Source organism: Mirounga leonina, unplaced genomic scaffold (assembly GCF_011800145.1).
Source record: "Mirounga leonina isolate KUSES-001 unplaced genomic scaffold, KU_Mleo_1.0 Mir_201, whole genome shotgun sequence".
Taxonomy (NCBI): Eukaryota; Metazoa; Chordata; class Mammalia; order Carnivora; family Phocidae; genus Mirounga; species Mirounga leonina.
The window spans coordinates 3,166,074-3,189,028 of NW_023270504.1; the positions used below are offsets into that span (position 1 = coordinate 3,166,074).

At 39.0% G+C, this 22,955-nt stretch overlaps 1 protein-coding gene across 5 annotated transcripts in view; it reads right to left on the reverse strand.

The window, feature by feature from the left end:
* Positions 1-22,955, reverse strand: part of FGD4 (FYVE, RhoGEF and PH domain containing 4) — a 135,440-nt gene that overhangs the window by 5,334 nt on the left and 107,151 nt on the right. For all 5 annotated transcript variants that reach the window (XM_035027933.1, XM_035027934.1, XM_035027931.1 and 2 more), the window contains 8 exons: positions 19,609-19,747; positions 16,487-16,545; positions 16,009-16,155; positions 9,536-9,708; positions 5,818-5,848; positions 5,510-5,602; positions 5,084-5,209; positions 813-953 (listed from right to left, as the gene is read on the reverse strand). In XM_035027933.1, the coding sequence (XP_034883824.1) occupies positions 813-953; positions 5,084-5,209; positions 5,510-5,602; positions 5,818-5,848; positions 9,536-9,708; positions 16,009-16,155; positions 16,487-16,545; positions 19,609-19,747 (909 nt within the window). The remainder of the gene's footprint in view (positions 1-812; positions 954-5,083; positions 5,210-5,509; positions 5,603-5,817; positions 5,849-9,535; positions 9,709-16,008; positions 16,156-16,486; positions 16,546-19,608; positions 19,748-22,955) is intronic.

Below are 22,955 nucleotides of genomic sequence, written 5' to 3' on the forward strand. Positions count from 1 at the left end.
TTTGTATGCTTACACTGTATAGATGCAAAACGAATGCTTATTGATTCTTAATAAACCATGGAAATTCTTAATAAACCAAGTACGTCTCTGACTTTAGATACATAGAATTCTGATCATGAGCCTATTTTTCACAGACTTTCCAGGCTATGTTGAACTTTCTGCCACAAAGGCCTTATTACATAATTTATTCCTTATGTTAATGTCTTTTGAGTGTAAAACTCATTTCAGATACATGCTGCATTATAGTTCCCAGGATTGATTGGGAGGTTCTGACTTTAGTCTAAAAACATGAGTCGAATTCATTTGCAAGACATTTCAATAATATTTCAATGCAGTTACCAGCTTACTGTCACTGGCTATTAAATGATGCTTTTAATGCAATAAGTTGGTAGACATTCTCAGGTAATAAATACTTTAATACGAATTTTAATAATTTCAAACAGTGGTTTTTGAAGCCAATATGATAAAATTGACAGAAAAGCTTTCCTATTAAAAAATATACTATAAGTCGGGCACTAGAAGAGACAATTAATACTCTAATATTTGACTATAGCCACCTTCACAAAACCAACATTTCACTCTCAAATGCATGTGATTAAAATACAGCACTTGTCCCTCTTCTTCCTATACAACTGAATATGATCCCCAAATTCAGCAGGATAGGACAAAAGTATGAATCTTGCTTGTTCTTCAAATTGTTAAATATTAAGAGAAATAACAAAATATGCTATTTGTATTCTTCAGGGTTAAAAGACAATTCTACATTCCTTGCATAAAAATTGAAAAGTTATCAAACATTTAGTATTCCATACCTCTAAAATTCCTTTTCTTTTTTTTTCTTCACTGTCTGTGAATCCGCTTATTATTTGATAACAGTCTTTACAAACTTTGTTTAATTTTCCACCATCGTACTCAAGTTGAGCTTTGTAATCAGAACACTTCCAACAAACCACCTTAAATTAAAAAAAAAAAGAAGAGTGATTAATCATAAAGATTTGAGCAATAATCACTTATAGTAATAATAAATAAGAAAGAGTTAAATATTTAACACAAGTATATACTAGACTAAGAATACCCTATGAACGTTAGGAGTATATATCATGGTATTATAGTGCTGTTGGTGATGGGCTCTCCTTGTTCACCCTTTGTCTTCCTCACTCTAATGGCAGAAGATCTTCAAAGGCTTGCTTGGTCCTTTGAAGGACTTTTACCCTTCATTCTTCTGGATGTTTCGTCAATATACTCCCCAAATGAACTAATGATTTTGATCTTCCCTGCCCTCAGATCTCTCCTGACTCACCCCACCCCTCCCAACCCATTCCCTTCTGTGCTCCCTATTGCAGAAAACAGCACAGCCATCTAACCAGTCAAGGCAAGTCAGAAACCTAGGAGTCATCAACACCTCCCTCTACTTCGCCCCATAGAGTCACCATATTACAAAGTCCTGCTGATTTTATTTCCTAGATATTTTTTCAATCTATTTTTCTACATCTTCCTTCCAAGTCCAAGCTACCAATGTCGTAATTTGGAGTATTACAGTCTCATGACTGGTCCTTGTAGCATGCTTACTGGAATTCTTACTGGAGCATTCTCTAGCCTCTATTTTTACATCCCTCCAAGCTATTTTCCAAACAGCACCAGATGCTGTCTTAAACATGCTAATCTGATAGGTTTCCTCTATTTAAAATCCTTACAGTTTTCCCTTTGCTCTTGGATAAAGAGCAGATTCTTCCCCATGGCCTACAACGTGCTTTATGATCTGCCCTTCTTGCTCTCTGTAACCCCTGTGACACTGGCTTCTTAGAGCCCCTGAAATGTCTCTCATCTCTGCTTCAGTGAATTAACTCTTGTTCATCCTTCAGATGTTGACTCAAATCTCACTTCAAGGAAGATTTCTCCAACTTCCAGAATAGAGCACCGTCTCTTGTCACCATGCTACTGAAGTTCCCTTACTTTTCTCGATGCACTGATTAGTTTTTAATCATATATTTGTGTGATTATTCACTGTTTATGTTTGTAAACCTCCTTGTATATTTTGCTCATAAGGCACCCAATGAACATTTACAGAATGCCAATAAATGAATGAGTACAATGCAAATGCATGTTACTTCTTAGTGAATAGTATTTTTTTCTGATTATTATAGGATAATTGTTAGAAAAAAACCTTCGAGTTTAAAAAAATTATCTTCTTGGCCATAGCAACTTCTTACTAGATGTCTCCTGAGGCAAAGGAAACAAAGGCAAAAATAAACCTTTGGGACTTCATCAAAATAAAAACCTTATGCACAGTGAAGGAAACAATCAAAAAAACTAAAGGCAACTGACTGAATGGGAGAAGATATTTGCAAATGACTTATCTGTTAAAGGATTCGTATCCAAAATGTATAAAACTTCTAAAACTCAACACCCAAAAAACGAATAATCCAGTTAAAAAATGGGCAGAAGACATGAATAGACATTTTTCCAAAGAAGACATACAGATGGCCAACAGACACATGAAAAGATGCTCAACATCACTCATCATCAGGGAAATGCAAATCAAAACCATAATGAGATACCACCTCACACCTGTCAGGATGGCTAAAAGTCAGAGAAAGACAAATACCATATGATTTCACTCATATGTGGAATTTAAGAAAAAAAAAAAACAAATGAACATAGGGAAAAAAAGAGAGAGGGTCACACCAAGAAACGGACTCTTAACTATAGAGAACAAACTGATCATTACCAGAGGGGGAGTGGGGAGGGTACTAAATAGGTGCTGGGGATTAAGGAGGGCACGTTCTGTAATGAACACTGGGTGTTATATATATGTAAGTGATGAATCACTATATTATGCACCTGAAACTAATACTATACTGTATATTAACTGGAATTTAAATAAAATCTGTAAAAAAAAAAAAATTATCTTCTTGCTTCTAGAAGCATATTTTTCCTAATTTGTAGTAAACTGTTTATGAACATAAAAATATTAGTAAAACTTTTAGTTTAGATTCACAGCATGTAAATTCATGATATAGAACTATTCATTGTTTTCTCATAATTACAGTGAAATTACTGTAGGATTTGGAACTAGACACGCCTGCATCTGCACATTCATATCAGCTACTATCTTATTTATTTCGAGTCATATTCTTGTATTTTGGTAATCAACATTCAAATACATTTTTGTTTGTTTACTGAAGGTAAGTCTATCAGTCAATACCTGAAATCATCTCAAGCAAACTCAATGACAGATCAAGAAGTCTTACCCTGGGGGGGAAGAAAGTTATTTGCTATCAACTTGAATTTTTTTTTTTTTTTAAAGATTTTATTTATGTATTTGACAGAGAGAGACACAGCGAGAGAGGGAACACAAGCATGGGGAGTGGGAGAGGGAGAAGCAGGCTTCCTGCCGAGCAGGGATCCCGATGTGGAGCTCGATCCCAGGACTGGAATCATGATCTGAGCCGAAGGCAGACACTTAACGACTGAGCCACCCAGGTGCCCCTATCAACTTGAATTTGGTTTTTTTTTTTATCAACTTGAATTTGATCACAAAACTGTTTCACTGAGAGAAAACTCAGGACAAAAATGGAAGAATAAATCTGCTGTAAGAGAATAATCTAAAAGAACTCTCAATACGAATTGTTTTGCACTTTAGCATACTAATAATATATTAAATCACAGTACTACAATGCCTACCCTTCTCTGTTTACTCATTGCTTTTTAGAAGAAAGTATATCATCTTCAACTTGGTTTACAAGGCCATCCAAAATCTGCTGTTCTCTCTCTCCTGCTTCATTTCATGCCTTGTTCCTCCTCACGCTTTCTATATGAAACAACTCAAATTGCTGAAAACCTGTCACCTGCTTTCTCTGGCCAGAGGTGTTGAATTTTGTGAGAACAATCCTTGCCAGTAAATGGACTGTGGTCCCTTTACATGCATAACCATAAACCTCTAATGGGCACAGAGCAGTCCACACCTGCTCCTTGGGGAGGCTCACTCCCCTGGCCCAGAGACAACTATTTCATACTGAGCCGTCTTTCTTGACTTTCCCCATCTCTCCACCCCTTCCCCCTTTTCTTTCAGCTGATGACTCTTCCTCATACTTCAATGACAACATAGTTATCATCATACCGAAAATTTCCTACCACAAAATCAAAAACACACCCACATTTGCACCCATCATTTCCTTTTTCCTTTTTGTTATAATGGAGGGAAGTTTCCCTCTCCCATCAGAAGCCTGAACTTCCACTTATGCTATATACATTCCATCTCTAGTCTTCTCAAGGACATCAACTCTTTTGGTTACTATTTACCTCTATTTCTTATGCCACAGTTCCACTTACTCATTGGGCTCCTGCCTCATGACCTCTGGCATCTCAAGAGCAGACCCAACTTTCTCCTATCTCAGGGCTTCTGACATACAGAGCCACTGAACACCTTTCTCACCTCCCTTGGCATGGTTAGCTCTTTCTCACCCTTTAGGCACCAGCTTAAATATCAACCCTTCAGATAGGTCTTCATTTTTCTTTTCTTTCTTCTTTTATTTTAACTAGGGGGAGAGAGAGGGGGAGGGGCAGAGGGAGAGGAAGAGAGAATCTTAAGCAGGCTCCACGCCCAGCATGGAGCCTGACATGGGGCTCTATCCCGCAACCCTGAGATTATGACCTGAGCCAAAATCAAGAGTTGGACGCTTAACTGACTGAGCCACCCAGGCGCCCCAGGGCTTCATTTTTCTAAGTAAAATTGGTTTCAAGTCCTCCTCCATTAACATTATTCTCCATTCTAACTTCTTCATTGCCTCCTTATTGTTTTTATAGTAATTTGAAATGTTTATTTGTCTGTATACTTGACTTTGGTTATTTTCTCCCTTAGAATGTAAGCTATGTGAAGAAGGGTATCATTTTGCTTACCATTTTTTCTCCAGGACCCAGCAGCACAGTGCTTTGCACATAGCTGTCATCAAAATTAAGTTTATTAATTAGGTGGTTTATTTATTGAATGATTTTTCTTTTTTTTGCCTTTTCAAACTTGATGATTATACAACACTTATCTAGTTACTAGCAACCTTCATGATCATTAAGAAATCTCACTTACATGTCCACATGCTCGACAATGATGCCTTCTTCTTGTCAGTGCATTGAAAGATTCTTTGCATTTCATACACATCGTTACTTCATTATCTCGGATCCATCTTGGAGCTCTTTTCCCCAGCTCAGCAGTCTAAAAAGGATTCAATTTTAATAGAAAAAAACTGTCATTTCCATCTGTTTATTTACTTACTTATTAAAAAGCATTTTGACAACACTGCTCATATCATGCTTTGAAACTCATGACCTAGAAAAAGAAATAAAAGGTTTAAAGAAGTTTAAGCAGGATAAAAAGGCACTCACTATTGTATTCATGTAAGAATGAGATTTTGTCTAAATAGCCAGTTCCAGCATTGCAAAGAGAAAAGGCAAGATAAGAAAATGATTAGACAGATCTGCAACTGCAAAGAGAAAAGAATTTATTTCAACTTACAGAAACCTCTGAGTGCATGTCATTGTCCTTTGCAATTGCATTTCTGAAGGTTTCATGCCTCTGATGGAAAGCATCAATGGTCTCTTGAAGAGCCTAAAATATAAATGAGATTCAAAGCATACATTAAAATATCACATGCAAATTAATGAAAATGCTTCATCAAACAAACATCTATGATGTAAGAATGATCTTAAAAATTAAATGACCTTGTTCTGATGACAATATGTGTACACTATTATATGTGCATGTTTGTGTACACATACAAAGGTTACCAAAAAACAAAAATAAAAAATAGAAATATGGTTTACCTTGATCCATTCTTCTTTGTCTTGCTCAGAACTAAAACAAAACAAAATTCAAGTGAATACGAACATTAACGAGTTACACCTCATGAATAAAACTATGCTTTAATGTTGTTCCAACTTTCTGGAAAATCCAAGGATGTCTACGAAGGAGTTACAATAAAAATTAAACAGAATTGCTGGCAATTGAACAAATACTTTTTTTTTTTTAAGAAAGCGGGGGAAGGGTAGAGGGGGAAAGAGAATCTTAAGCAGCATCCACACCCAGTGTGGAGCCTGACTCGGGGCTCAGTCTCTCAACCCTGAGATCAGGACCTGAGCTGAAATCAAGAGTCAGATGCTTAACCAACTGAGCTACCTGGGCACCCCTGAACAAATAAATTCTTAAACAGAGTTTTTTTTTTTTAATTTTTAAAAAAGATTTTATTTATTCATTTGAGAGCAAGCGAGCGAGCACAGGGGAGTGGGAGAGGGAGAAGCAGACTCCCCGCTGAGCAGAAAGCCTGATCTGGGGCTCAATCCCAGGACCTGGAGATCATGACCTGAGAAGGAAGGTAGATGCTTAACCACCTGAGCCACCCAGGAGCCCCTTAAACATAATGTTTTAGACCATCCACTTTAGTACACATAACTTTAGACTGGGAGAGTTATATTTAGCTTCCATTAATATATTGCCCTGATGTTAAGTTTAACAACCATCATCTAGCTCAATATATTAGGTAAATAGGTAAATGCAAATTTAGCATTGTACCAGATATACAACTAGTCTTCCAATTCACCTTGGAAGAAAACACAGGAGGCTTTCGAAGGCTACTAGTCACAACCCATCTTAGAAAAGATTACAATTATCCCCTAGAATCTAAAATATCTTTGTAAGGCCTTAGGGGGCTATTTAACATTTCTTTGATAAACAATTTTGCTAGAAAGCTTTGGGCAATACCGTACTTAACCTATTACAGATAAAGCAAAGCAAACATTTTAGATGCTTGTAGGAAGGAAGTTTCACTCTAGTCAAGTCTTCTACTTTCCTACTGAGGCAAATTTTCTTTATTTCATCTCCCATGCAGGTAGCTTATATAGCGGGCTGCTGTCACAGTGTATATTAGAAAAGTCCCCTTCAGAGCTATATCTCCAACCTGGAGAATTTTGAAGAATGCCAGAAGAGTGGGCTCTGTTTGCATGTGTTTGGTAGGCTAGGGCTAAGTTTGAGTTCCAGCCTGAGCGTTGCATGCCTCGCTCCCACAGGTATCACACATGTGTGTGTGTGATCACACAGGAGCTCTGCTCCTGTGACATCATCCATCTTTCCAGCAGATTTGTTCTTGAGCATCATGATGTGCCAAGAATGCTGCTGGAGTCTGTGCCACCAAATGGAAGATTCTGCTTATTGTTCACCTGGGGATCCTTGGAACAAGAGCCTTAGTGGCGGGGGGGGGGGGGGGGGTTTCAACCTTGCCCCTCAAAAGAGATTTCTCTCTACTGCAGTGCCCTGCCTGGATAAAACAGTTCCATTGCTCTGGAATCACAGTTATTTCCTAGCTGCTTCTAGTCTTTTAAATGCAAACAAACTTGACAAGACTTTAATGCTTTTTGTTTTACTTTCTCAAGTCATGGCAGAATTTTTACTCCTCTAATTTACTTATTACTATGGGTTTTTTTAAATTCATTTAGCAATATAAAGCCATTACATAAAAAGTATACAAGACAGAATGCTTAATATTCTTTTAAATACAAAAGAGGAAGCAGAGTGTAAGAGGTCAGTCTTCAGGCTGACTCATTTAGCAAGAAAAGCAGAACGCATTTTTTTTCCAGGTGGCTTCTGAAGTGAATGATCTTTAAACATCTCCAAATATATACCCAACTTTGGGCTCCGTGTAATCCCTGTAACACTCTGATGTTCTGAGACTTTCAATGTTTGTCCTTATTCTAGAAAGAATCATAGACTAGATGAAAAGTAATCACTTAATTCAGCTCTTCAATTCACCATATAATCATAAGTATAACTATAGCAATGAGATTAAGGGAATAAGAAATTTAAGGAAAAATGACTGTGTTTTCAGTATCAATTGAAATGTATCCAATCCTGCATATTGGAACTTTACAAAGTGATTATTGCCTGTACTTAAGAAAATTCCTCATGCATCAGCCCTATCCTGAAGAGAAAATAGGCCAACCTGCTAATGCACAGCTGGGGTTTCCATTTTGGCAACCCCCCAAACCTTGATAATCTCTCTTTTGCTGTTTCAACACCTCTCTCAGGTTTGCAGATTTGGAAGTATGCTGGATTTCACAGTAGCAATGTCTTCATTCTTCTGCCATGAAGACTTCTCTGATGGTCAGAACTATTGATGAGTCCTCCCTGTTGCCAGAACCAATCGCTCAGTGAGTCAAGCACTGAGGACTCAGGTCAGGAGCCTCTGAGCACAGCATAATACATTCTTCCTTCAGTTTGGTGGTTGGGGCCAAATTTCACCATGAGGTAGGAAAGCCATGCCATTCAAAGCTAAGTCCTCTACACTTTTAACTTATGCTTGAAATGCCACCTTCTAATCCATAGGAGCAGTCGCCTGGCAGCTCCCTAAGTAATGGCAGGTTCAGTATAGATTTTCTGTGGGAAATCAAAGGGCTACTTCTTCAAAATGTACCAGCCCTATCTCCCTTAACTGTAATTTCACCAATTCCCTAATTCCCTGGGCACAGATTCCTGCTAAAATGAATTATTCTCTTTTAAAAGTCTGAACTTCAAACTTTTATACAGTTACTAAGTACAAATATCCAGGATGAATTCATCTGAGCCAGCCAGAACCATATGCTATTGGTGCAAGCAAACAAAAAGGAACAGAACTGCTCTCTGAGTCTCCAGATTCTAGGGTATCAGAACCATCAGAGTCAAGACTGGTACCTAAACCCTCTGATCTGTGACCTTCTGAAGGTTCCCATGTTTCACGATACGCCTTTGTAGGATAAATGGAAGACAGTCTTCTAAGGTAGATATTTCAAAACCTGACAGCACTCTATTTTCCAGAGGTTCACACACGAGGTAGCTATGAGCCACTGTAGTGGTTCTCACAGTTTTTTTCTTTCCACTGTTATGTTAAGCAGAGGGATGCCAGAACCCCAGCACTTCTTTCCAACTCAACAAAGCTTATAAAGAACCACCTCTTCCAGAAGTCCTGGTTTCTAGAGGCTACTATAACCCCAAATGGCTGCCTTCCTGTATCCTCCAACTGTGGCAGAATCATTACCTTTTCTACTCTGCCGCCTCTGAAAATCCTCTCCATCAAAGTGGCAGTAAGTCACATGAATGCAGAGCCGCTGAAGGACTGACAGTTAATGCTTCAACATTTAGCATGGGATAGAAAGCATCAATAAACATTGTGCACCAAAAGGAAGGGTGGAGGGAGGAAGGGTTAGGGAGAACCCTTTCGTACAAGGCTCAAAACTCTGGCTTGAACACAACCACTTCATTCTCTGAGCACCTTGCAAATCTGAAGAGTAAATTTAATCTACTGAATTCTTACTATCTGAAAACTACTCTCTAGGCACTATGAAGGAATCAAAAAGGATAACATAATTCCTGCCTTCTAAGAGATTCTGTTTCTTATGTCCAACCAGATTCCCAGAGGTCTATAGTATTCACTTGGGAAAGATCCTCAGAATTATTCTGTCCTACAACTCATTCTGATGCTTTCGTAAAGCTGTGTGATAGGAAGGCTTCTCTCACCTGGCTTGCAGTTCCAATGTTCTCTCTTTTCCAGATACCTGGAAAGTATGTGGATATTCTTCATTGTGAGTCTCCACAATTTTCATTCCATCGATGCCAACCCTGGTTCGAACTGTGAATTTAGAGCCCACCAAGCTGAATCTTGGTACACAGTACAGCAACATGTTGTTAAACTGCAAGGACACAGAGCACACATCAGTAAACAGGAAAACAAAGAAGAAAGAAGGAAGCGACCAGTATTACAAGTAGTCCTAGACAAAAATTCCAAGGAATTCCCAGGGAATATCATACCCCCTATGTGAGCAAGATTATTTAAATACTATATTGAGATTTTTATGCTTGTATCAGAATTACCTTACTGTAACACTTATATTTCCCTTTATTGGTTCATAATATTTGATACTTAAGTAAACCAATTATCATTTTGTACTATGAAGAAAATTAGTTCAATTAAAATTGTTCAGCAACAATTTATTAAGGACTTTTCATATACCAGGAATTGAAGTTCTTAACCATATAAGCTGAAGCCCTTAGGCAAGAAAATTTCTAATTGTTGTGTCTTACAAAGCAAGTCTTCAATAGCTAGTAGAGGAAATGAGTATTATTTAACAATTATTTTTGCCAGTGTGTTTAGTATTAAGTTTTAAAAAAAAATCAAGTTATTAGTTTAGAACATGTGGGGTTAGCACATTAAACCCTTTGTAATAAACTAAGTTACTGTTTTTTATTGGCCTATATCTTAAGAATTTGTCATGTATGGATAGAAAAGTCATCTATTGGGGTGCCTGGGTGGCTCAGTCGTTAAGTGTCTGCCTTCGGCTCGGGTCATGATCCCAGGGTCCCGGGATCGAGCCCTGCATCGGACTCCCTGCTCGGCGGGGAGCCTGCTTCTCCCTCTCCACTGCCCCTGCTTGTGTTCCCTCTCTCGATGTGTCTCTGTCCAATAAATAAAATCTTTAAAAAAAAAAGAATAAAAAGTCATCTATTTTAGCAAAAAGTTTTTAAAGATCTTCTTTACCAGATTTTCTTTTAAAATGAAGGACTTTATTTTGAAACTGAATCAAATAATGTATCACGCCCCCTTTCTAGCCAACAATGAACAACCCCTGCTAGTCAGAACCAAACAGTAAGTTTGGGAAGACATTTAATTCACTTTTGAACACACTGAAACATACAAAAGGAGGAAAGGCTAAATACTTAGGTTAATTTGTAGGCGGATTCCTAAAGAAGGTCCATACTTATCTTCTTCCTCCTTCATATTTATTGTTTCTGACACTGCTTCTAGAGTTACATATATTTTTCAAAGACAAGAATAACTGGAGACTTAAACTCTGTGCACTACGTAACCTCTCATGTCTCAGGATTATTATCTATAAAAGTCACTGGTTCTTCAGAGAATTAAATCCAGAAAAATGTCCTATTCTGCCAGATTCTGTTTGGCTCCACAGAGCCATCAAGAAGAGAGATGTGGATGGACTTTTAAAACATTTCCACCGGTGGGCGCCTGGGTGGCTCAGTTGGTTAAGCGACTGCCTTCGGCTCAGATCATGATCCTGGAGTCCCTGGATCGAGTCCCGCATTGGGCTCCCTGCTCGGCAGGGAGCCTGCTTCTGCCTCTGACCCTCCCCCCTCTCATGTGCTCTCTCTCTCTCATTCTCTCTGTCTCAAATAAATAAATAAATAAATAATCTTTAAAAAACCCCAAACATTTCCACCGGTTTATGTGACACTGCCCATTGTACTCATTCTGAAAGCAAATTTCTTATCAGTTCCTTGTACGTTATTTTGCAAGTTCCTGTAACCAGTGTTAAAATTTCATTTCCACACTGGATACCGTAGAAATAAAAGGGTAATAAATACACTTTAGCATTTCACATTTACATTTCTAGAAGAGAACCCTAAAGACCTATCATCAACTGTCCACTGCGTTCTAAGTGTGGCCATCTCCAGCCTCACTGCAGTACATAGGATTCAGGGATTTGAAAACACTCTGAAAGGCTCTCATCACCATCCCAGTTTGCTTAAGGCAACAGCTTGCTGCTAACTGTTCCTGTTAACATTTTTTTCCTATCTTGTATGAAGGCCTTCTCAGAAGGGGATTTGGTCAAGGCCAACCAATATGCACAAGGCTCAACTTTCTTTCTTTTTTAAAGATTTATTTATTTGACAGGGGGAGAGAGCGAGCGAGCACGTGCGAGCAGGGGCAGAGGCAGAGAGAATCCCAAACAGGCTCCATGCCCATCACGGAGCCTGACGTGGGGCTCAATCTCATGACCCTGAGATCATGACCTGAGCTGAAATCAAGAGTTGGACACTTAACTGACTGAGCCACCCAGGTGCCACAAGGCTCAACTTTCAAGATGGCAACCACCACCTCATGTTTCTGCAAACTGAGTGACAAATGTAATGTTATAGCATAAAATTTCTGAGTTATCTGATACTTGTACTTAAGTTCACTTTATAAAATTCAGCAAAGTCTTGTTATTTTATAGAAACATAGTCCATGAATATGGAAGTTCTAGGCATTTGTTTTTCATGGTGACACTCACACAAGATGACAGACTACCTTATAAATGATATGTTTCTCTTCCCATTTTTTGCTTGCAGGATTATGCTTCCCCAATTACAGATGCTTCCTAAGCGGGACTTTACACTCTAAACACTCAATAACTATTTATTAACCTTATATAATTCATATCATAATCTACTGCAAATCAATAAATACCATTTTTCTTCTTCCTAGGGGTCAAAGTAAGAGCACAAGGATATAAAATATTGTTTACAAAGCAGTAGATGCCTTCTGTTCCCTCTGTGAACCTTGCTCCTGGGGCAAAAGCCACCATCACCTTCCGTGTGGGTTTCCGCCGGTGCTCAAAGAGGAAGTCAGAACAACTGCACGACCAAGTAGATGGCTTTCCCTTTCAGTGCGGGAGATGGCTTTTTATCCATGGCCAGAAGTAGTTACAGACATGTGATCTCTGGCTGATGGAGCAAGCTCTGAAAGTGCTAAGCTAGAAGCTAGCCCCGATTTTATTAAAAGCACAGGGGGAGTCCCCCTTCCTGATCTCCAGTGGTCCTCAATTACTTATTTCAAGGGTCTTGAAATATTTGAGTGAAACAATTCAATGTCATGTTTCACCAGAGACAATTTCATTAAAGTTTTTTTAAAGTTTGTAAAAGTACATGGTTGGAGAAAACTTCCACTGCCTGCTCTGTATTCAAAGTTTAAATGAGTCAAGGGGGAAAAAACTGAAATCTGTCAAGCTATAAGGAAATAAAGACGAGAACAACAAAGGGCCAAGAATAAAATCTCTTGGGTCATTCTACAGGATAATTTGGGGATTTTTTTTTAAACTTTCAGATGTCAGGTGTGGTTATTTAATTTAGTCAACAGAGTATCCTGCAGTAATTGAAAAAAGCATGGTGTGGAGGCAAGCAAATGAGCAAACACGTGAAGGTCAGCTCAAGGTTGAAATCAGATTCTACATGCAATTTGGCTTTTTAGAGAAATGTAAGATCACCAGAGTAGGATACAGAAAACTAGCCCTCGTTTTGTTCCTAGAGACAGAGAAAAATAAAAACGGTACTTCTGAAGTTTCTATATACAAAAAACCAAGATGCTCTATCGGAAGAAAAGCGTGTTGTGAAGAGAGCGTGTGACAAGGACAGTGCAGGGGGTGGAGGTGGGAGGCGTGCGGGGATTACTAGAATGGACCTACAGAAATGCTTCTAAGATGGTCTTCACAAGACGAATGTGGCTTTCCGGTAACTGCTGCTCTAGGACTCTGTTCTCCCGGGAGGCAATGGCAAGAGAGGTTTGATAGCTCATAATAACTGGAACAAGATGGGTCCTTTCTTCAAAGTCACTATGGTTGTATTCCCCCAAGGCTATTTGCCATCTGTCCTCCAAATAGCTACTTAATTTGGCTCTGCAACAAGGTGTTCAACCTTAAACTATTTCCAGAATAATTCTCAAATGTCAAAATTAAACCCAGGCAATTGGTTAAGACAGAGCTAAAAGCTTAACTACTGAAACTATAATATAATCCAGAAGAGGGGAAAGGAGCACTACCTAAGCACCTAAAGGAAGGGTAAAAGCAAAGGGAAGACATTAACTCCTACGCATTTTGCCCAAAATAGTATATTAAGTATGTCTTTTTAATCTGTATTTTTGATGCTTTGACATCTTGGGGCTTTGCTGACAATGGAGAGACTTGTCCCTCTTAGGGTTACCCATTTCCTATAAGTAGTAAATGACTCACCTGCAAGCATGCCTTTCATATGGAAAGCAACCCATCCAGAGCCCAACCCCCACTGCCTCCTTTCTTGAGCTCTTCCTGGGCCAGTATTCCCCTGCCCTACCCCTCAGGGCCAGGTACCAGACAACAGCCCCAGTATCCCAGAGCCTGATGGAATTATTTAAACTAGCAAATCCTAAACCTGTTTATGCTGCTTTGCCCATTCCTTCTCATTGAACCCACAATAAAGGCTCTTGCTCACATTTTCTGCTTGCTCCCTCTGCCCCTTATGGACCCTGCTGCTTTCTCAGGTAACCCCCATGGTATGGCATGTCTCTCCTTTTGGGAATCTGTGAGTATAACGATGTTTCTCATGGCAACTGTCTCCTGATCTGGTGGCCTCACCACACCTGAATAACAAAACCTGTATTTCAAATAAATAGACCTCTGAACCCTGACAGGACATCATAATCCTTGCTTTACATAACCTCTGAGAGGTGAAGTACTTTTGTTGAGCTCAAATGAAGATTTTTACAGTTATATGGACAACATCTATATATTTTTAAAAATTATCGAGACGTAATTCATATAACATAAAATTTACCCTTTTAAAATGTACAATTCATGGTTTAATACAGTTGTAAATTGTGCAGTCATCATTACTTTCTAATTCCAGAACATTTCATGACTCCAAATGTAAACCCTCTGTCCATTTCCTCTTCCCCACCAGCCCCAGGCAACCACTACCTACATCCTGCCTCTCTGCATTTGCCTACTCTGGACATTGTATATAAATGAAATCATACAGTATGGGCTTTTGTGAATGGCTTCTTTCACTTGTCACAGTGTTTTCAAAGTTCATCCATGTAGCATGTACCAATATTTTCTTCTTTTTTATTGACCTATAACATTCCATTGCATAGATATACCACTATATCCATATGTCCAAATATTTTGCCTACTATGAATAATTCTGCTGTAAACATTCATAAACGTTTTGTGTAGACATATATTTTCAATTTTCTTTCTTTTTTTTTAAAAGATTTTATTTATTTGACAGAGAGAGACACAGCGAGAGAGAGGGAACACAAGCAGCGGGAGTGGGAGTGGGAGAAGCAGGCTTCCTGCGGAGCAGGGAGCCCGATGCAGGGCTCGATCCCAGGACCTTGGGATCATGACCTGAGCCAAAGGCAGATGCTTAACGACTGAGCCACCCAGGTGCCCCATCAATTTTCTTGAGTTACACAAACTTGGGAGAACAGCTAGGTAATATGGTAACCAAATGTTCTTTTTGAAAAATGAGAGATACTGAACACCCCTATGCATGATATTTAGTCCCTGTAAGTTTTCCTTGGAGGCTGTAACCAGAAAATGAAAACCTATAAGCCCCCAGTTAAACTCATACTATGGCTGGTGGGAGGACTGCCTTGCAGCACAAAGTCAGCCTCATGACCAATGTGTCTCTGTTTCTGTGACTCTAATAACAATCCTGACAATAGCTAACATTTACTGAGCTATTACTCAGTGTTACCTTATTGTTACTCCATGTTAGCTATTACTGTGATTCTTATTATACCAATAGATACAGAAAGGAACTGGAATTAACAGAGACTAAAAACATAATGGCCTGGATGCCCCAGGAAAAGCTCTTACATTTGAGATAAGCCGCAGACTAAATGTCATTTCCAGGAAGTAAAGGAAGGGACAGGGACCAACTCCAGTGAAAAGGAACTACATGGCAAACTCACACACTTTTCAGAGATATTTTAGGCACAAACTTCACAACCTTGAGGATACATTTCCTCAAATTGGAAAGATCAAAAGTGGTGATCAGAGAGAACTAGGAAGAGAACTCTGGTCAGAAAGTGGTACCCATTAGCCTATAAGAACGAAAGGAAGAGTGAATCTGAAACAAGGAAAATTTGAGAAAACATATCATACTTCCCCACACTGATAGCTATGATCATCATGGACAGGTTAAATTGTCTTCAGTTGTGTGTTACTAAGGTAACTGACACGTGTTAAGTACACAGAAAAATATTTTTTAAATACTTTAAGATTTGTGTCCTTGAAAGAACACGTTTTAGTTATGAAGGAATTTCCCCTAACAGTGTTGATTAAACCAGGTCGGACAGAATTGCTTTGGTGAGGAAGCAAGGATCCTACTTTTCCAAGATGCACAGAACAACATTTATGAATTATTCTTACGTGACCGGCTCACACTATAATACTCACTAAGAAAAGGTAGCGTTCTTGTGCTGATGTGTTCCGAGCAGCTAGTTTGAGGATCTGTCCCTCTTTTATTAGTTCATTTGAAGGATTTACAATGTCTTCTTCCTCTCCCAACATCTCATAAATCTCTAAGAGTTTCTTTAGGTTCTCCTAGGAAATTAAAACAAAACACAGCAAGACCAAATAAAGGGAGGTTTTACCTTAGTGGCTTTAATAATACCATGACCTTAGCTAAAATCTGGATAGTTCAGAAGGGACTGGGACTAAGCATAAATTTGGTATAAAATGTGTCAGTTATAAGCAAATTGAAACCTAGGAGAAGAGGGGAGAGGATTATTCCACATAACACTAAACATTTAATAAAGAATCTTTTTTGTTCACCAGTATCAATTTGTTTTTGTCCAAACCTGCAGATAATATTAGGTTATGTTACTGACATTATCTAACTAGAAGATTCCCATCTCCTTTGAAAAACACTTACCATTTTTCTTATTGCACTATTAGAATGGCTTGCTGCTGTAGATATAATTTCAAGTGATTCTAAATGGGAAAAAAGAAAATTAAATAAATGTGTTTTGTTTTTTCTATGCTACTAAAGAGCTGAATAACATATACTACAATAAGAAGAAATCCGAGACCACTGACCACATCTGACACCAAAAGCAGGGGCAATTTCCATTTACAAAACAGATACTTTAACAAGTTGATTTGTAAGCAGATTACTTGGAACATGAAGGACATTTCCCTGTAAATAAGTCATACACAACTATACAGATGACCTATATAATGAACCTTCAAAATTAACAAATACATGTACACTAGACTGGTACAAGGCACTTTGCCAGACACTTTCATATATATTATGTCACTTCATTCTTTTTTTTTTTTTTTTTAAGATTTTATTTATTTATTTGACAGAGAGAGGCACAGCGAGAGAGGGAACACAAGCAGGGGGAGTGGGAGAGGGAGAAGCAGGCCTCCCGCCGAGCAGGGAGCCCGATGCAGGACTCGATCCCAGGACCCTGGGATCATGACCTGAGCCGAAGGCAGACGCCTAACGAATGAGCCACCCAGGCACCCCTATGTCGCTTCATTCTTACACAACCTCGAATGGAGAGTCCATGAGCCAGCTCCACTTGGCAGATGAAACAAATGGCAAGTGATGTGGCTTGGTTAAGGTCACACAACTATGATACTGTGGGGCCACACTGGGACACCTACATCTTCTGGTTCAAAGTTCTACAACATTTCAGCAGGAATACTGTTTTATGAGTTTTATGAGCAAATTAACCACCAAGCATAACCAAATTTCTTTGGGAAAACACACTCACAGTTCTAGTCTTGGTCAGGTGAGGGGGAATCCACTGATGCCAATGCTGATGGAAGGTTTTGTTGCTGAGCAGGTGGTGGGAGAGATGGGAATGGGAACCATCTGGTAAGGGCAAGGTAGGAGCTCCAGCACCGCTGGTGAAGAGCTGTGGAGGCTCAGGCCTCCTGCTGGATCAACCCCAGGGAATGCTCTCAATCCTAAATCATGACCTGCTCTTTCTTTTCTATCTTATGAATACTGGCCTGATTAATTCCATTACCACAACAACCTCATTACTTCTAGACCAAATACTCTGTCTTCTTTGTTCCATGGCTGAACAGAATGCACTTTTGTTGCGTCCTCCTCTACTTTGGGTCTCTAAAAGCACCTCTGTGATTTCCTTACAATTTTAGTTTAAGGAGCAGTGGGCAACCAAAGAGAGTAATAAAATACCCTACAGCGTTGTTAACCTTCTCATTGTTGACACGGCCAGCTTAGGGCAAGTCTAAGTCTTTGAGTATAGAAGAAACTGAATTTTTATTTAGACTTAGGAGGACTCTCCTGACGGGGGCAATTCTGTGCATTCCCTACAGGATCCAAGGTAGAGGGAGACAGAAATAAAATAACCTGGGATCAGCAGTTGGAGGAGTAGCAGTGGTGATCCCACCTTCAGTCCTACCACTAGTTCTGCCACCAAAACCAGCCATGCAGCCCAGATGAGTGGGAAGTGGGCATGAAGTGGAAAGTGGAAAAAGTCAAGTCAGGATAATTCTAAACTGTAAAGGGGGAAAGGGAAGTAGAGAAGTTCCTGTGGTCATTGACTCACTTGGGTGGTAGGAGAAATGTATCAGAGAAAGCCTCTTTTAAAAAAAAAGACCCAGACTGCCAAGACGAAAGACTGTATTCTGTGTTCCTCATCTCTTACCAGGGTACACTTATAATAAAAACAAGAAATTACTAGCAAAGTACCAATGTTTCAAGATTGTACAGCAGCATAGTTAGTTCTTGACACTAAGCCATTTCTATCCCTTAAACTTGTATTCTACCCTTCAGTTACTTGATTTATTTTTTTTAATTAAAAATTTTTTTTAAAGTAAGCTATACACCCAAAGTGGGACTTGAACTCATGACCCCTAGACCAAGAGTCACATGTTCTTTTGGCTGGGCCAGCCAGCTGCCCCCTTATAAATTTTTTTTTTTTTAAAGTAAACTATACACCCAATGAGGGGCTTGAACTTATGACCCCTAGGATCAAGAGTCATATGCTTTGATTTTTTTTTTAAAAAGTACATGAGAGGGCCGCCTGGGTGGCTCAGTTGTTGGGCGTCTGCCTTCAGCTCAGGTCATGATCTCAGGGTCCTGGGATCAAGCCCCGCGTCGGGCTCCCTGCTCGGTGGGAGGCCTGCTTCTCCCTCTCCCACTCCCCCTGCTTGTGTTCCCTCTCTCGCTGTGTCGCTCTCTGTTAAATAAATAAATAAAATCTTAAAAAAAAAAAAAAAAAGTACGTGAGAAAGCTAAAGTATTGAAACTCCTGAGCCTTAAAAAAAACCCATTCGTGAAAAACAAACTGAGGGTTCTAGAGGGGAGGGGGGTGGGAGGATGGGTTGGCCTGGTGGTGGGTATTGGGGAGGGCACGTTCTGCATTGAGCACTGGGTGTTATGCACAAACAATGAATCATGGAACACTTCATCTAGAACTAATGATGTAATGTATGGGGATTAACATAAGAATTAAAAAATAAAAACAAAAAACCCATTCGTTAAGCTCTAAAGAAAAAATAGAAAACAACTAGAAGAACGGGAGTAAAATTTTCCCGGGAAAATGTTAACTGACACTACAAAGCATCATTTTCTCTTCTCTTTTAGGGTAGGTAGAGCCAACTTTGCTTAGGTTATTTTTACACAGTAAATGTCATTTTAGCTCTCTTGGTATGCATCAACCTATCTAATTAACCAGCAACACCAGTAATTCTGAATGGTTGTATTCTTCCTGTGAGAAGGTAATTGTGTATTGCTATTCCAGATGTCTTTCTAAGACTATAGTTTCAGATTTCTGAGTTAATGATTAATGTGAAATCAGCATGAGAAATGTGATTTGCATTGCTCTAAACCTGTGATTTGGGCTCAGAAGGGCTTGCCTAATTGAGATGTTGATGACAATTTCCAGTGAGGTTATTTTTTGGCAGCAATATTTTACTAAATTGGCTGTGAGATATATCTTGCTCTTTAACCACAAGGCTGCCAGGTCACTTGATTACCCCATAATAGAAAGGGGGCAGGAGAGAAGCATTTACTTTTAGCATCATTCCAGTCAGGAGAATCAGAGGGCAATTTCCTTAGGTAGTCCTTCAGGAGCATCTCATACCGGGGAATCCGCTGAACAGGTTCTAGCATGTGATGCTGCAAAGTCAAGCTCCCACAGATCTTCTGTTTCTACAATGAGAAAGGTTTTTGAAGAAAGATTTAAAAATGAAATCGGCCCATCTAAAAACTCACTGTCATACAGAACTTTCATGAAGGACGGTATTTCCCTACAAAGTGTGGTCTGTGGACACTTGCATTAGATCGATCTAAGGCACTATTAAAAATGCAAATTCTGAACCCTTTCCCAATCTATGAAACCAGAATCTCTGAGGCTAAGGCCTGTGAACACGCATTTTAAAATATCCCACATTCTTACAACATTAAAGTTTGAGGCCCACCAATCTAGTCTAAGAACAGAAAGAAAAATCAAGCAGAATTTTAAGGAAGAAAATTCCAGATTGCTGGCAACCACTTCAATTAGTCACTAGGAGGGTTTGTGTGGTCACATTATTGAATCATACTCCAGAGATTTTTAAAAGATGCATATATTTAATGAGGTTCACAAGCACAACAGTATTACATGACTTTGGACTCAGCAGAAACTATTTAATAATAAGGCTACCATAAATGTCATTTCTTTTGAACTTAAAAAGACTCCACATAGAAGAATGACAAGATCTGAGCATCTTATTATCTCTCACAAAATTTTAGTTTTTCATTAGGCCATGCCAGTCTTTTCCATTAGAAACTGAACTCTGTAAATAGATCTCCTTTTCTTACAGCAAAATTGAGTCTATAGCCCTTATTTTTAATAAACTGTTAACATAAGACAGGGAAAAGATTATTTGAAAAATAAGATGTGTTCTTGTTCATATTAAACAAATGAAGAATCCCATTAAAATACTTATTGAACTCATACCATGATCAAGGCACTGTCAGGTATAAAAGTTGTATTAAGACATGATGTTTGCATTCAAAGCAAACAAGAAACTAAAGCCTTCACAGACAAGAGAGCATTGGACGTGAACTCTGATGAGGGCAGCCTCTGGTGGGAAGGGAAGACAACCAAGGGACAAGTGCCCAAAGAGGGACCATGGAGAACAGGCCAATGGCAGTGGGAACACACACACACACACACACACACAGGGGATGAGGAAGAAAAGATAATCTGGGGTAATAAGTCAAGCTGAGTTTAGACTTGCTTCATCAAATGCAGGTTTTCATGCAGGAGAGTGGTATCATTAGATCTGAGATGTATTAAGATTAACTTACTGCAGTGTGGCTTTAGGGAGATGTGGGGAAATTCGTTTGGAAGTTATGGTGTAGACCAGGAAAAAAATGTATGAAGAGCCTGAAATCAACATGGAAGCTGAAGAAATAATAGCTTTCCTTACTACAGTATAAAATACTAATGATATAAGTTTAGTCATTTCATTTGACTTTCTCCAAAAAATCTATTGTATATGTGTATAGGAAATATATATATTATTATATATTATATGTATAGTAAATATAGGAAAATATTACTGATCTCCACATTTTTACATGAAGAAACTGTGGCTCAGAGAAGTTAGAGTCTTCTGAAGTCCAGTGACTAAGCGGCCGAATGTTAAACTTAGTTGGTTGATTCCCAATGCACTATGACAGTTTAGAGGTAGGAAATGATTAGAAACAATGACCCTAGAGGCATCTGTAGGACATGATGGCTAAAGGCCCAGGAACATGAGGGTGTGAAGGCCAAGAAGAATGCAAGGAGTCAATCAACCCTGTACTCTGTCCACATCACAGTTTAAGCCAAAGGGGCTAGTAAAAGAATCAAAGGAGCCAGAGTTCAGAAAGGTAGATGAGTGCTTTAATCGTGAGAGAAGAAAAAGAAAAAAAGTGAATGGAAAGAGGCAGGACTTTTGTCTACGGCTGAGGGAGGAGACTGGCAAAATCCTCCCTGGAAAAATCAACTAGAAAGCTGGATAAAACTGATAAAACAACCATTTCAGCCATCTGGAAATTGACCAAAGGCACAGAACAATCTGAAAAGCGTTTATGCTTCAAAAACTGTTGACCTTTGGGTAAGAACAGTGAGAATTTGTGGCATTCTGGCCTGGGGTCCCACCCATTCCTCCCCTAGCAAATGAAGATTCAATGACTGGAAGGTTCAGTTTGGGTGGGACTGGCTGTGAGGACTGGCAGCGTCTCTGCTAAAGTTGAGAGGGCTCATTAGATTTGGAGTGGTGGGCAATGCACACAACCAGCAACACTGTCAGTGAAAGTGAAGGTGGGCAAGTGGGGAAGACCAATGGCTCTACTAGCCTGAAGCTGTGGTTGGAGGTGGGAGGTTAGATAATAATATTCTTGGCTAAGGCTGTGTGAATGATCAGCAGAGACAGATGAGAGCTTAAGCCAGTACACCCCCTGGGCCACCCTGAGGCTATGAACATGCAGACAGGAGATATAAAAGGGTCCAGTGGACTTGAAAATGGTCTGATCTTTAAATGCGTTCCCCTATGCATAGGTCCATCAGGAGGAGACAGTTTACTGGCTCTAGGTAGTTTAGTCCTCTCTGTTCAATAACTGTTTGACCCTTAACCTACACAGACAGAGGGGCAATGCCTAGAAAGCTGGGATCACATATACATACACACGAATATTAAACCATATGCTGAGTAGAGACATTGGCAACTGCACACCAGAGGAGAGACAGATTTTATAGATTGAGTCTAAGCAAGTTACTAAACAAACAAAACTAACCAAAGCCTCTTTCAGTGGGGGAAATCAGAATCCAGAGTTGCCACAATAGGTTATCTAAAATGTCCAATATTCAGCAAAAAAAATATGAGACATTCAAAGACATAGTAAGCTGTTACTATTTACTAAACTGAAAAAAGGCAATCAAAAGAAATTGTCTATGAACACAGATACTGGATGTAGCTGGAAAAGACTTCAATGTAGCTATTATAAAAATGTTCAAAGAATGAAAGGAAATTGTATTTGAAAAACATGAAAAGTATAATAACAATGAATGCACAAATAGCAATTTCCAAGGAGGAAACAGGCATTATAAAAAGGACCAATGGAATTTCTGGAGTTGAAAAGCACAAGAGCTGAGATGAAAAATGCACCACTGGGACGCGACAGCAGATTCCAGATGGCAGGAGAAAAAAAAAATCAATGAACTCAAAGAAAGATTAATAGAAATGATACAATCTGAAGAACAGAAAAAAGACTGAAGAAAAATGAATCATCTCAGAAATTTGTAGAATAACAAGAATACCAACATACGTGTAATTGGAGTAAATTATTTGAAGAAATAATGGCTGAAAACTTCTCAAATTGATTAAAA